Below are 13124 nucleotides of genomic sequence, written 5' to 3'. Positions count from 1 at the left end.
TTTTCTTTTCTTTTGGAAAAGTTTTATTGGCACAATTCCTTTAAAAAGCTCATACATTTTTTACATCATTTATACACATAAAAACAGCAACAAAGCATAAAACACAGCATTTGAAAGTTGCATTTAAATTTGTTAAAAAGTACATGTTAAAACCAATGAAAACAACCATTAATAAAAGTACTTTCCTTGTAAAAACATCAAATCTGTAAAGCCATTTAAAATGTGTACTAATGATCTAACAAAGGTAAAACATTTTTAAGACATGAAAAACATGTTAAAAAGCCACTTTGTTAAAAAGCTGTCTTCAGTCCCTTGTACAGGAGCGGGGTGAGTCATTATCAAGCTCACCTCATCCTGCTCTTCTGAATAGATCATCGTCCCGTCCTTCGGGGCCCAGAGGAGATCCCTCCCCTAGGCGCATCGCCCTAGGCGCCGCAGCGCTGTCAGGCCGTGGCCGCCGGGACCTAGGGTGTTGTGGGGGACCCTTCGCCTGGGGTCGAGGCCCCCTTCCTTTCGTACCACCCCAGGGCTTCCGTGGCTACCATGGCCACTGCCTGGGGGTGGTCTCTACGTTTTTCGCTACCAGCAGGTTACGGGAGGACCACAGTGCTTCCTTCAGGCACGTGAGGGTGGGCCAGAGCTTGGTGAAGGTCTTCGATGAAATGGGCCTTCGGCCCACCCCATACAGCACGAGCTGAGGTGTTAGGTCCTCCCCTGCTGGCAGACACGAGGTGATCAGGGGCCTGCTTCCTTCCACAGGTCCCTGGCGGCTCTGCACTCCCAGAGCATGTGCCTCACCGACTCTTCTTGGCCGCAGCCTGGTCGGGGCACGCGGATGTCCTCGCCATGCCCCGTGAGTGCATAACGGCCCTGACCGGGAGGATCTCGTGGGCGACCATCCAGGACAGGTCCCGATGCCGATTCAGGAGAGCAGGGTGGGCCACGTTGCGCCAAACCGTTGTGGGCTCACCTATAGCGAGCCCGCGCACTGGACATACTGGTTCCCGATCCTGCACAAGAGAGAGAAGAGAGCGGTGTTTTGTTAAGACCGTGACTGTTTCTTTTTCCAGTTTAAAATGTCTTAAAAACTTCTGGAGCTGGACGTAGGGCGGGGGTAGCAGGAAAGAGACTGGGGCTCGCAGGTCGACTGGGATCAGCCTCAGAGTCCTGAGGTAAGATCCCAGCCAGAACCGTGCGAGGGCCTGAGTCTTGTTGTTGACCGGGGAGGTGGCAAGAGTCAGATGTAACGCTGTGTAGCGGCTGCCCAGGAACAAGTAGAGGTCAGGCAAGCCTTTCCCCCCCTTGGACCTGGGCCTCTTGACCACCTCCCTCCTCAGCCTCTCCCACCTGCCCCCCCACAGGAAGTAAAAAAGCATTCGCTCCAGGTCTAAAATACTCCTTCGAGGGGGGATAAAAACAGAACTGATTAATAAAAGCACAGGTAAAATCACTGCTTTAATGATTAAAACCTTGCCCTCAAAAGTCAGCTGTCGTAGTCCCCAAAAACCCAGTCTCTGTCTTACAGTCACCAGGATTCCACTCCAGTTACCGCTCCCTCCTCCCCCCCGGTCAAACTTTACCCCCAGTACCCTTATGTCCGTCAATTTAACTGTCAGAGGTAATCTGGTCAAGTCTGGGTCTGCCCACGGTCCGAAGAATTGGGCCTCTGTCTTGTCTCTGTTCAGTCTCGCCCCAGAGGCTCGTCCGTACCAGTCAGTCCTGTCCAGAGTCCTGTCGACGGATAAAAGGTCGGTACATAAAATGTTGACGTCGTCCATGTAAAGACGCACTTGGCGGTCATCCCCCCACTCCCCGGGATACCCACCCCACTGATCCCTTGGTCCCTTCTCAAGACCTGTGCCAGTGGTTCAATACAGGCCACGAACAGAAGAGGAGATAACGGACAGCCCTGACGGACGCCGCAGTGTACTCCCACTGCTTTTGACAGATGCCCATTTACAAGGATTTTGCTGGTGATGTCCCCGTACAGCAGTCCCACCCAAGCTAAAAACCTGTCCGGGAAACCCATTTTTTGCAGCACCTTAAAGAGGTACTGGTGCGAGACCCGATCAAAGGCTTTTTCAAAATCTAAATTTAGGACTACAAGCCGCATGTTTCTGTCTCTCGCGTAACAGATGGCATCTCGGATCAGTATCAGGCTGTCCGTGATCTTCCTTCCGGGCACGGCACAGGTTTGGTCCGGGTGGATCACCTCCCCTAAAACAGAAGACATTCTGAGTGTTAAAACCTTGGTAAAAAGTTTACAATCAAAGTTTAAAAGGGTAATCGGTCTCCAGTTTTTCAGGTCCGTCCTGTCGTTTTTCTTGTATAAAAGAGTCACGATCCCCACTCTAAAACTGTCGGGTAGTCTGTCAAGCTGTTCGAAGTCAGTAAAAACAGTCAGAAGTTCGTCGGCTAAAACATCCCAAAAGGTCAGATAAAACTCCAAGGGGAGGCCGTCCTCCCCGGTGATTTACCCTCTTAAAACGTTTCAGTCCTTGGTCTATTTCTGTCCTCGTCAGGTCTTTTTCAGGTCGTCTGTATTGGGTAAGGTCTTGTCGATGTATGTTAAAAGGTCCCCCATTGTTCCCTCGCACACATCTTTTACCCCAAACAGTTCCCCATAAAAGTCCTCGACCACTTCCTTTATTCCCTCTGTGTCTGTTTTTAAAACCCCGTCCTTGTTTCTCAATCCTGTCATAATCCTACCCTTACTAACTATTTTCTTAAAAAAGTACCTGGTGCACTTCTCCCCCTCTTCTAATTCCCTTTCCTTGCTTCTTAAAATAACCCCTTGCTTCTCTGTTCTGCTAAAAATGCCATTTCCTTTTTTACTTCTTTAATTTCTTGGTTAAAATCAAGGCCCTGTTGGCATAGGTTAAAATACCTTTCCAGTCGCTTTTGCAGTCCCACCATGCGTCTCTCTTTTTCTTTGCTTTTTTCCTTTCCTATCTCTCTAAAGAAGGTCCTCGTCCTTCCCTTCACCATTTCCCACCACTGTGCTCGTGTGTCAAAGAAGTCCTGTAGCGTCTGCCACTGGCTGAACTCCTCTCTGTACTGACTAACTACTCTATCATCTTCTAAAAGGGAGCAGTTCAATTTCCAGGGCCCTCTTCCCACAGTCACCCCCGAAGATAGTGAAAGGGTGCACGTCAGCATTACGTGATCTGAGAAGAAAGCAGGGGTTATTCTAGCATCAGTTGGGGGACAGTCCCGGGTAAACAGATAATCAATGCGAGAGGCTCTGGTGCCATCACCACTGGTCCAGGTGAAGCCCTCCTCTCTTGGATGCAGGGTTTTAAAACAGTCAGTCAGTTTAAAATCCCTGCACAGCCCTTGCAATAAAACACTTGACCTGTCTACCTTAAAATCCCCTCCTGCCCCTCTCCTGTCTGCTCTACTTAAAACACAGTTAAAATCCCCACCCACCACTAGAGGATCCCTCCCTAGCATGTGGGACTGCAGGTCTTCTAAAAGTGTGCACCGGTCATGTTTGTCATTAAAACCATACACATTTAGCACGTTAAAATCCCTCCCCATAAAGGTACAATTGGCTAAAAGAGCACGCCCACCTACCACCACCGTGCTCCCCTTCACCACCACCTGTGGGGTCTTGATTAAAATGGCAACACCGTCGTTCTTGTTAAAATTGGAGCCACTCCAAATGGAGGGCCCGTGCTGCCACGTATCCCCCCATTTCCTGTAAGAGGATAAGAAGGGTAGACCACACTCCTGTAGTAAAAACACATCAGAGTTAAACCTTTCTAAAAAGGATAAAACCGACTGTGATCTTGTTGCTGTTCTTACACTCCTCACATTTATAGTGGTGATTTTAAAAGCCATAAAAGGGGTGAGTAAAAACAGTGCTAAAAGAAGAAGCATTGAACAGTTAAAAGGGGGGTTAGTTCTCCGGGACTTTCTCTCTCTCCCTCCGGGGTAAGGGAGTTTGGAAGGGAGAGGAGGTTAAAATAGGACTTAAAAAGGAAACTTGATTGGGGGAGTTGGAGGGGAAGGTTCTGGGTTCTTCCTCCCCCTGAGAGCTCTCCCACTCCACCTTTCCCTTTTTCTCCTCACCCTGTTCGGGGTCAGAGAGCTCTTCAGCGTTTCTTTTACGTAGGGGGAGGTGTTCCTTCAGAATCTCCCCCTCCTCTCCCGTACCTTCTGACACAGTCTCCATGGTGCTTTCCGACACCGACCCTATAATATCTGACCCACTTGGGGAGCTTTCGCTGAACATCTCTCCGGAGCCGTCTTTCTCTGCCCTTTGTCCTTCAGGGGTCACATTAGTCTGGGGCAGGGGGATTGGGGTGGGGAGGGTTTTGTCCTCTCCTCCCACTTCTTCCACCACTACACCTTCCGCGCCCTCCACTACAGCCACTACCACCACCACCGGCTCCACAACTGTCTCCTCCACCACCACTACCGGCTCCACTACTGCCTCCTCCTCCACCACCACCGGCTCCTCCACTACCACCTCGGCAACTGCCGTTCCAGCCCTCTGGCGCTCGAAAGCCCGGTCCGCGGCCGCCCACTCCCTCCTTCCAGCCTTGGCCCTGTTGGCCCAGGAGGAGGGGCAGTCGCGGATGAGGTGGGACCGCTCGCCACAGAGGTTGCACGACCTTCCGTTCGTGCACTCCTCGTAGCGGTGGCCCACCTCCCGGCACTTCATGCAGACAACCTTCTGACAGGCGTCTGCAAGGTGGCCATGTTCACCACACTTACGGCACAGCTTGGGCTGGTCCTGGTAGTGAACATGGCCCCTGTGAACGACACAGATGACACAACTATCTTGGCTTAGTTATATCTTTGCTAAAACTGCTTCTCCAATAACTGCTTCTCCTTCTCCCATCACACTTGTAGTCGATGTCATGGCAACGTTGGATAGCTAACTAATTCGTAAAAACACGAAATCGGGTCCTTTCGCGCCGAATTTCGCAGGTGCAGGGCCCAAATTCATAAAACCTTAAGAAGCAATTTCTTGTTAACTGCCCTTTTTTTCTTAACTATATACTTAAGAAAGTTAAGTGTGCAATTCCTCCAAAAGGTTTTTGGACATTTTCTTGCTCCATTTCATATGTTTATACTTAAACAAAAAAATAAGACGAAATGTAATAAAAAATAAAGTTATTGGAAATGTTCTTAATTCCAAGATAGCTAAACCCTTGTTTTAAACTCAGGGTAGTGAGAGAAAAAAGCTCATGAAAGCAATTGACCATGTTTAATTCACTCACAAACTTAATCTGAAAAATTCAGTATGGATAAAGAGATATATATATATATATATATATATATACACACACATACATATGTATGGAAATAAATATCTATATGCAAAAATAGGAAATCAGGTTTTTGACTGCACTACCCCTTTAAATATTTAAATGACTTTTGGGTCAAGCATGCCACCATGTAGCCTATCAAAGAGAAGTGCATGGTGGGAACCAAATTGAGCTCCAACTGGCATAATGGTATCAATTGTGCCTAATTCTTTTACAGGTTGGAGTGCGAGGAAAAAATGTTGTTGTTCTAGGAGTGGAGAAGAAAACTGTTGCCAAGCTCCAAGAAGACAGGACAGTGTGCAAAATCTGCTCCTTGGATGACAATGTCTTCATGGCCTTTGCAGGTATATTTTAAACATAGGATAGTGCACACCAAACCACAGACGGTGTCAAGTGGTGATTGCAAATATGTAATTACCATGTCTGGTATATAAATGTCATCAACATTTGAGTACATTCAAAAAGTATTCACACCCCTTGACTTTTTCCACTGTGTGTTACAACCGGAATTTAAAATGGATTCAATTTAGATTTGGCACTGGCCTACACACAATACCCCATAATGTCAAAGTGTAATAATGTTTGGAATTTTTACAAATGAATTAAAAATTAAAAGCTGAAACGTATTCTCAATAAGTATTCAACCCCTTTGTAATGGCAAGCCTAAATAAGGTCAGGAGTAAAAATGTACATAAGTCACATGAATTGCATGGACTCTGTGCAATGTGTTTAACATGATTTTTGTATGTCTACCTCATCTCTGTGCCCCACACATAGAATTATCTGTAAGGCCTCTCAGTCAAGCAGTGAATTTCAAACACAGATTCAACCACAAAGACCAGGGAGGTTTTCCAATGCCTCGCAAAGGGCACCTATTGGTAGATGGGTAAAAACAAAAACAGACATTGAATATCCCTTTGAGCATGAAGTTATTACACTTTGGATGGTGTATCAATACACCCAGTTACTACAAATATACAGGCATCCTTCTTAACTCAGTTGCCAGAGAGGAAGGAAACCGCTCAGGGATTTCACATTGTAGTTACTTCACAATACTAACTTAATTGACAGTGAAAAGGCCACTTGTACAGAATAAAAAATATTCCACAACATGCATCCTGTTTGCAACAAGGCAGTAAAGTAATGCTGCAAAATAAATGTGGGAAAGCAGTTAACTTTTCATCCTGAATACAAAGTGTTATGTTTGGGCAACTCCAATGCATTACGGAGTGCCAATCTCCATATTTTCAAACTGTGGTGATTACATCACGTTATGAGTCACTTTACTAACCTGTACCTCAGCACATTTACTCGGGACCTGTACCCCCTGTATATAGCCTTGTTATGTAATTTACTTGTTAGTTTTTTTTCACTTTAGTTTATTTTGTAAATATTTTAACAAACAATGCAGTTCAAGAAAGAGTTAAAGGCTTGTAAGTAAGCATTTCAGCACGTGACAAATAAAATGTGATTTGATTTGATGCTTGTAATCATTAAGGAATGGGAAGTTTTTAAAAACAATGGCAAGGCCTGAAAATGGTTGTTTAGCAACGATCAACAACCAATGAAAGAGCTTGAAGTATTTAGAAAATGATTTAAAAAAATATGGATTGTGCAACATTTGGCTGTGTGGAAAGCGCTTAGACTTACACAGAAAGACTCACAGCTGTAATCGCTGCCAAAGGTGATTCTAACATGTATTGACTCAGGGGGTTGAATACTTATCTAATCATGTTGGTTTAATTTGTGTGTTTTTCTTCCTCTGACATTAGTATTTTGTGTATAGTTCACAAATTTGAATTAAACCCATTTTAATCCCACTAACATAATGTGGAAAAAGTCAAGGGGATAAAATGGCACTGTAGGCCTACTTTGAATGATACATGTAATGTTGCTGAAATTGATTTTACACCAAGTTGGTTGAGGTGTTTCATTGGTGTAACATACTTCCTCCTTATCCAATGGCCTGCAGGATTGACCGCCGATGCCAGGATCATTGTTAACAGGGCCAGGGTGGAGTGTCAGAGTCACAGGCTCACAGTAGAAGACCCTGCAACAGTAGAGTACATCACACGCTACATCTCCAGCATAAAACAGGTACCACCCACCCGCCCGGATACGTCATTTCTATATATATTTTCCGACTTTCAGCGCTACACCCAAAGCAATGGGCGAAGGCCCTTTGGCATCTCCTCCCTCATTGTGGGGTTTGATTTTGATGGAACACCCCATCTGTACCAAACAGACCCCTCAGGAACATACCATGCCTGGAAGGTAGGGGTGTTTTTCTGACCCATACATCTGAATCATTGATGAGATGCTTCAAAATATGAAAAATAAAATGTGGTTGTGTACATAGGCAAATGCTATTGGAAGATCTGCCAAGACTGTTCGGGAGTTTCTAGAGAAGAACTATAAAGAGGATATGGAGTCCGATACAGACACCATTAAGCTTGCCATCAGAGCGCTACTTGAGGTGAGGCTTACACCACTTTAGAACATTTGACGGGCGACAATGTAGTGATTGGAACACAAAGCACAGATTTTCCTCCATCAAAGTTTGCACCCTGTGTTCGCAGGTTGTCCAGTCAGGGGGAAAGAACATTGAGCTAGCCATTATGAAGCGGGATGAATCAATGAAGGTCTGTTTGAAATCGTGACATCTCAGCAAATCCAGAGGATCTCACCTGTGTAATAGTGCAACTTAATGTTCCCCTAATTATTTATTTTCCACTGTAAATAGATTCTGGTCCAAGAGGAAATCGAGGAATATGTCACGGCTATTGAAACAGAGAAACAAAAGAAACCATGAACACTTTGACCAGTCATGACAAATTTACATCATCTCATTGTTTCTCTAGCCATTTCTGGAGGGACCCCCAAGGATTGCATATTTTTGTTCTAGTCCGGCATAAAACACCCGATTTGACTAATCAGCAGACTGTTGTTTGGTTGAATCAGGTAGGCTATGGTAGTGCTGGTAGACTCCAGTGCTCAAGGTACTGGGTGTTAAGACTAAAACAAAATAATCCCACCCTGGGACTCCCAATGGAATGGATTGAGAAACACTGGTGCCCTAATGGATCACATGCAATCTTAAGATTTTACCTTATTCTTGCAATGTAAAATATCTGCATTTAAAAACTACAACATCCACCTAGTATCATTGAACAGAGAACAAGTGAATAAGCAATTTCCCATGTTTATTTGAGTTGTAACAATTGAACACTTATTTTCTCAAAATGATAGAAAACAAACCAATACATGGGAATTCAATATTTTTAGCAGACATGGTCTGTTTTAATTAAGTTAAGTATAATTATATTAAGTAATATTTACAATATCATGAAGTATTTTACCCTCACCAGTTTCACCTTCAAATTGATCCCTTGAACAGTTTAGGAAGTTTGCATGTCATCCATTTATCCGAATACAGAAAAGGATGAAAAGCACAAGCAAATTCAAAACAATGTCAAAAGCCAAAATGTACCTTAGGCTCAAAGAAAATAAAGAAAAAGCAAAGCATTTCACTTCTCATATACTTATTCAGGTGTGGGGTCCCAAGAGTCAAAATAAATTCTCATTACAAAACACTTCATGATGGCAGAGAAAAATAATGGAATGCAAAATGTTACATTTTGGTTAACTACAAAAACTAAAGTACATACACAACCAAACACTGTGGCAATTCATGCACAAGGTAACCCAAGCGTCAAACGAGGCCTGCAGGGTTAAAAAAAAATATATATATTACTAGCCTTGCCTGGTTAGACTCAAATCGCAAGCAATATATACCCAGGCTTTTGAATAAACATACATCCTTACTCACTTGACCCTCACAGCCTCCCAGTTCGCTGGGAGGGCCGGCGCTGTGCGGACCCTAGCCCTCGCCGGCCGCGGTAGCCCCCACGGAACCTCAGGAAGCGACCAGGAACCCCAAAGGTCTCAACGTTCAGCTTCCTCTCCTCTGCCCTGGTAGTGCGTCTGGGTCATTGTGTAACATGATTAGACAAGCACAGAGATTAGTCAGATCTTCATAAGCATTTTGTGACACATGAAATTGACAGCACAATAGATAGTCACTTTCAGAGCACATCTATAAAATAAACATGGTCACCTGGATTTATGGTCTGACGAGATGTTGTCAAAGAAGGATTTGGCCTTGTCATAGTAGCACTTGGGCCCAAATGGATCCCTCTCCACTGTCTTCTCACCAGTGTCTACTTCTGGTTTCGCCTTCCCTTCATCCTGTGTTTCTAGTGAGGATGCAAGCATGGATGAACAAAATCATGGTTCTGAAATGCTTGCAAATGATACCAAATAATATTTTTGCAGGATACATTTCCACCAGAGTTATAAGTCCCCTTTTTGCATTAATTTCCTCAATCAGTGATGGCCAAATCATGAGCTAATGGTTGCCTAATGCATGATCACAGTCATGGTCAAATTGCCACATTCCTGCAACTACAGTTCAAAGCATGAAGGCCCATTGGTCACGGACATGTGGTTATTTTAATGCAACCAACCTTTGATGTTCAACTTGTCCTGCATCTCCCGCTCTAGCGCTTCCTTGTCGAACTGGGCATTTGCAGAATCAAAGTCGAAGTCTGACTCAAACTTGAGGGTGCTGGGCATGGAGCTCTTCACAAGGAGCTGGCCCCGATTACGATTCCTGGGCCTACGAGCTCCTGCAGGACAAAAATGGAAAGAATAAGTCATTCATTCTAAGGTATGAAAAATTCTATAACAAAATGGTTTACTATAAAACCATCCAGAGCAAATTAGATTTGTCCCTGGCCCAAGAGCTAAAAAATAAAATAAAAGGGGGGGTCACCTTGTCTCCTCCTTGGTGGTGGCCTGTTCTCGTCATTGGCTTGGGAAGTTGTATGCCGAAGCTGTACATCGGCGCCACCTGATGGTAGAAAACTAGTTGCAAATCACATAGTCCGTTTTACAGTATGAAAGCATGTTTTTATTACATCTACAATTTAACCAGAGCAAACAAGTGAAATGACATCAGTTACATTCAAAATCAGGCATTATGCCAATGTATACTATGGGAAGTAGTGCATCTTCTACAATGCAAAAGCTGAACACACATTCAGGTCCTTTCTATTTTTCATATTCTACAATGCATTTCTTTATCCTTATTTTACAAGCATAAAGTAAATACAGAGGAGCCCCCGCCCCATATCAGCCTGAAGTAACACCAGCTCACTCCCAGTCTGCTTACTGCCTGGTCCAGAACGTCTCTGGGGCTGTGGGCTCCCTCGTGCAGCTCGCTGCATGGGCCTACTGGTCTCCCTGCGCTGCTCCTGAGACAGAGTCTGGCCTTTCTTCTGCCCAGTCTCATCTAGAGGCACAGTCTGGACAGCCTGCTCCACCATAGGACCCCTTCTCACTTGAGGGCCATGAGTTCCACCTGAGTAGAACAGGACCAAGAGGGAGGTTATATATCATCATTGGAAACAAGCACCCGATAATGGATTTTATCATTAAACTGAATAGTGTTGCAACATGAATCATCTCCATCAGTTCCCAGTCTTATTCACTGACTCACCCAAACCAAGGGCTGCAGCATACTGCTGGTTGAGCAGATAGTTTGCTGCTAGCTGGTTATACGATGGGATCCTGTAGGGACTGATTGGTCCTGGAGTTGGATTATAGGAGGACGCTGAGGTGCTGAGTGATGACTGAACCCCACCAAAACAAGGAAAGAATACAGCAAATGTATAAATAATTTACTCGAAACACTGATATTATGGCCGGGCTCATGGCATAGCCCTTGATCATGACGCAATTACATTACACATAAGTCATTGGACGAAGACGTTTTCTGTAGGGGGAGTTTTGTTAACTAAGATCCCCGATGCTCAATCTGAACATTAACGTGTCGCTTGCGGTACAGTAGTGGAAGCAGAAGGACTTTAGCTTTCATTACACAACACCGAGAAATACTTAAAACTAAAAACGTTTAAATTGATAAACACCCAAGGGCTAGTGTTCCCAAATTGCCATATCTCCATATTACAGCGTTTGTTTACCGAAAACAGCGACTACCTTTGCTAATTAGCGTGTTCCAAACACCTTTTGTAAGCCAACTCTGGAAATGTGGTGGAAGTGTAGTTTTGTTGGATGGAGGCACCCATAGCTGTATCGATCTGTGCGAAACGGCTACAGTAAGTGTATCTTTAGTATTTGAATGACGTTTTCCCTTGATGAAATGGCCATATGTTTCAAAAGCAGTATCGCAAGCGATGATTGGCGTTTCTTAACGCTAAAACACAGCGTCAGTACTGTAGTTCACACTAGGCAGTCTTGGGCGAAGCTAATGGTTGAGAAGGCAGAATGTCGCTTAGAGTGAGAGGGAGGCATAGCCTGCCTACCTGCACAATGGCAGTGTCCTGGGGCAGGCCATGGTGGGATTTTGGAGGCTCACACAATGAGATGTCTTTGATATCACTTCCTCTGAATATGATGTACTCATAGACGTCGTCTTTGGGGGGGGTTGGCCTGTCTGTGGGTCGGCCCTCTGATCCAAATGACTTCACTGCATATGAACAAGAAAACAATCATGGAAGGTCATTGACAGGCCAAAGCAGATGTTTTTACTATGGAATCCATTGACATCTGTACACACAAACTACCCGGTAAAATACAACAGTAGGCCTAAGTGACCATTTTGAAACTTTACTTTAACATCCCACTGCTCGCATTGTCTGTGTTTGAAGTATGGGCTCCATCATCTATTTGTAATGCCACATGTGATCAGAATCACTTATTTTAGGAGCAAACAGGTCTTCTTTGACTACAACCGCTGTCTGAGAGTGGATATACTCTCTTTGGCCGCTCGCATAATTTACCTTTTGTCAACACCACTGTCGAATTCACGGTATCGATGGTGTATAAAATGCCCTCATACCGATTTAGAGCTTTGGAAATCAAGCCGATTTTACTGCCGATATAAGGAGTCCCGACGCTCATAGTGGCTGGTGAACTAATGGAAACAAGTAATCGTCAAGTAGCCTAATCTCTGCGTTGTATTTTAAATGTGATTCACATGACAGCAAGGTAATATGCGGCTCATTAGAGGGAATTTATGGACCATCACTCCAAGGTGAGCCATGGGCCACGCCTTCTCATTTACAAGTGCACCTGTGCCTCAAGGGGTCATGGTTGGATTGCATTTGCTGAAGAGTTATAAAAGTTAATTGGAACTTAATCAACTATACTCTATATGTAAAAGTTATTGATGGCATATATGCATATTGGCTAAGTGTCGTTGCAAATATGCCAAGTTCATGCAATTTCGTTCTATAATATTTATTGTAGCCCATAAACTAATTTACAATATGACCGAAACCAAGAAATATATGATAATTGTATAGGCCTATAATGTTTTTATTCAACTTTATTAAAATTACATTTAGCCTACACATTCTCTCTCGAGCGCATAATTGAGGCAATAGCACCAGCATACCAAGTGAAAGTTAAAATATCACATGTACATCAATCTCTAACGTATGAATAGGCTACCGTTACATGTCCGCAATAAAACAAAGTCAATGACAGATGCTATTGTCCTGCATATGTGTCAGTGTTTGTCAGTGGGCACGAAGCTGGTTGTCCAGTTCTGACAGTCGGCAGCAAGCGCTCGACCAGCGCCCTCGTGCGGGCGGTGACAGCAGCTGTAGGACAGACCGCCTGAAAAACAACGCAGCCATTTTGAGTCGAGAATAAAAGCTCAAAGAAAGCCACTGCATTTCCTCTATAATGATTCAAAATAGTAACAAAACTCGGTAACATAATCGATGTGTGGTTCGTTTCCATTTGGCAACGCTAGCC

The 13124-nt window shown here is 44.3% G+C and overlaps 2 protein-coding genes across 7 annotated transcripts; both read right to left on the bottom strand.

Moving 5' to 3' along the window:
• Positions 1–15: 15 nt before the first annotated feature.
• LOC121840455 lies at positions 16–8360 on the bottom strand. Of its 3 annotated transcripts, XM_042303983.1 has the most exons (4): positions 7967–8360; positions 7227–7329; positions 3577–3700; positions 18–1010 (listed from the first exon to the last, which is right to left on the bottom strand). In XM_042303983.1, exons 2-4 carry the CDS (start codon positions 7274–7276, stop codon positions 795–797), a joined length of 390 nt encoding a protein of 129 aa, XP_042159917.1. In that variant the 5' UTR covers positions 7277–7329; positions 7967–8360; the 3' UTR covers positions 18–794. The 3 variants fall into 3 exon arrangements, with proteins under 3 accessions (XP_042159916.1, XP_042159915.1, XP_042159917.1); XM_042303982.1 differs by lacking the exons at positions 7227–7329; positions 7967–8360 and adding an exon at positions 4075–5798 and having other exon boundaries at positions 16–1010; positions 3573–3700; XM_042303981.1 differs by lacking the exons at positions 7227–7329; positions 7967–8360 and adding an exon at positions 4075–5795 and having other exon boundaries at positions 16–1010.
• Positions 8361–8465: 105 nt separating this feature from the next.
• On the bottom strand, positions 8466–12840 carry lsm14b (LSM family member 14B). 4 transcript variants are annotated; one of them, XM_024384855.2, is made up of 9 exons: positions 12143–12840; positions 11666–11829; positions 10840–10972; positions 10498–10701; positions 10114–10191; positions 9806–9967; positions 9397–9535; positions 9097–9263; positions 8466–9002 (listed from the first exon to the last, which is right to left on the bottom strand). In XM_024384855.2, the coding sequence occupies exons 1-8, from the start codon at positions 12261–12263 to the stop codon at positions 9116–9118; spliced, it is 1149 nt and encodes a 382-aa protein (XP_024240623.1). In that variant the 5' UTR covers positions 12264–12840; the 3' UTR covers positions 8466–9002; positions 9097–9115. The 4 variants fall into 4 exon arrangements, with proteins under 4 accessions (XP_024240623.1, XP_024240624.1, XP_024240622.1 ...); XM_024384856.2 differs by having other exon boundaries at positions 9105–9263; XM_024384854.2 differs by having other exon boundaries at positions 9109–9263.
• Between the last annotated feature and the right edge of the window lie 284 nt (positions 12841–13124).

Source organism: Oncorhynchus tshawytscha, linkage group LG22 (assembly GCF_018296145.1).
Source record: "Oncorhynchus tshawytscha isolate Ot180627B linkage group LG22, Otsh_v2.0, whole genome shotgun sequence".
Classification (NCBI taxonomy): domain Eukaryota; kingdom Metazoa; phylum Chordata; class Actinopteri; order Salmoniformes; family Salmonidae; genus Oncorhynchus; species Oncorhynchus tshawytscha.
The sequence above is the reverse complement of the archived record's forward strand: the minus strand, read 5'-3'. Positions and strand labels throughout refer to the sequence as shown.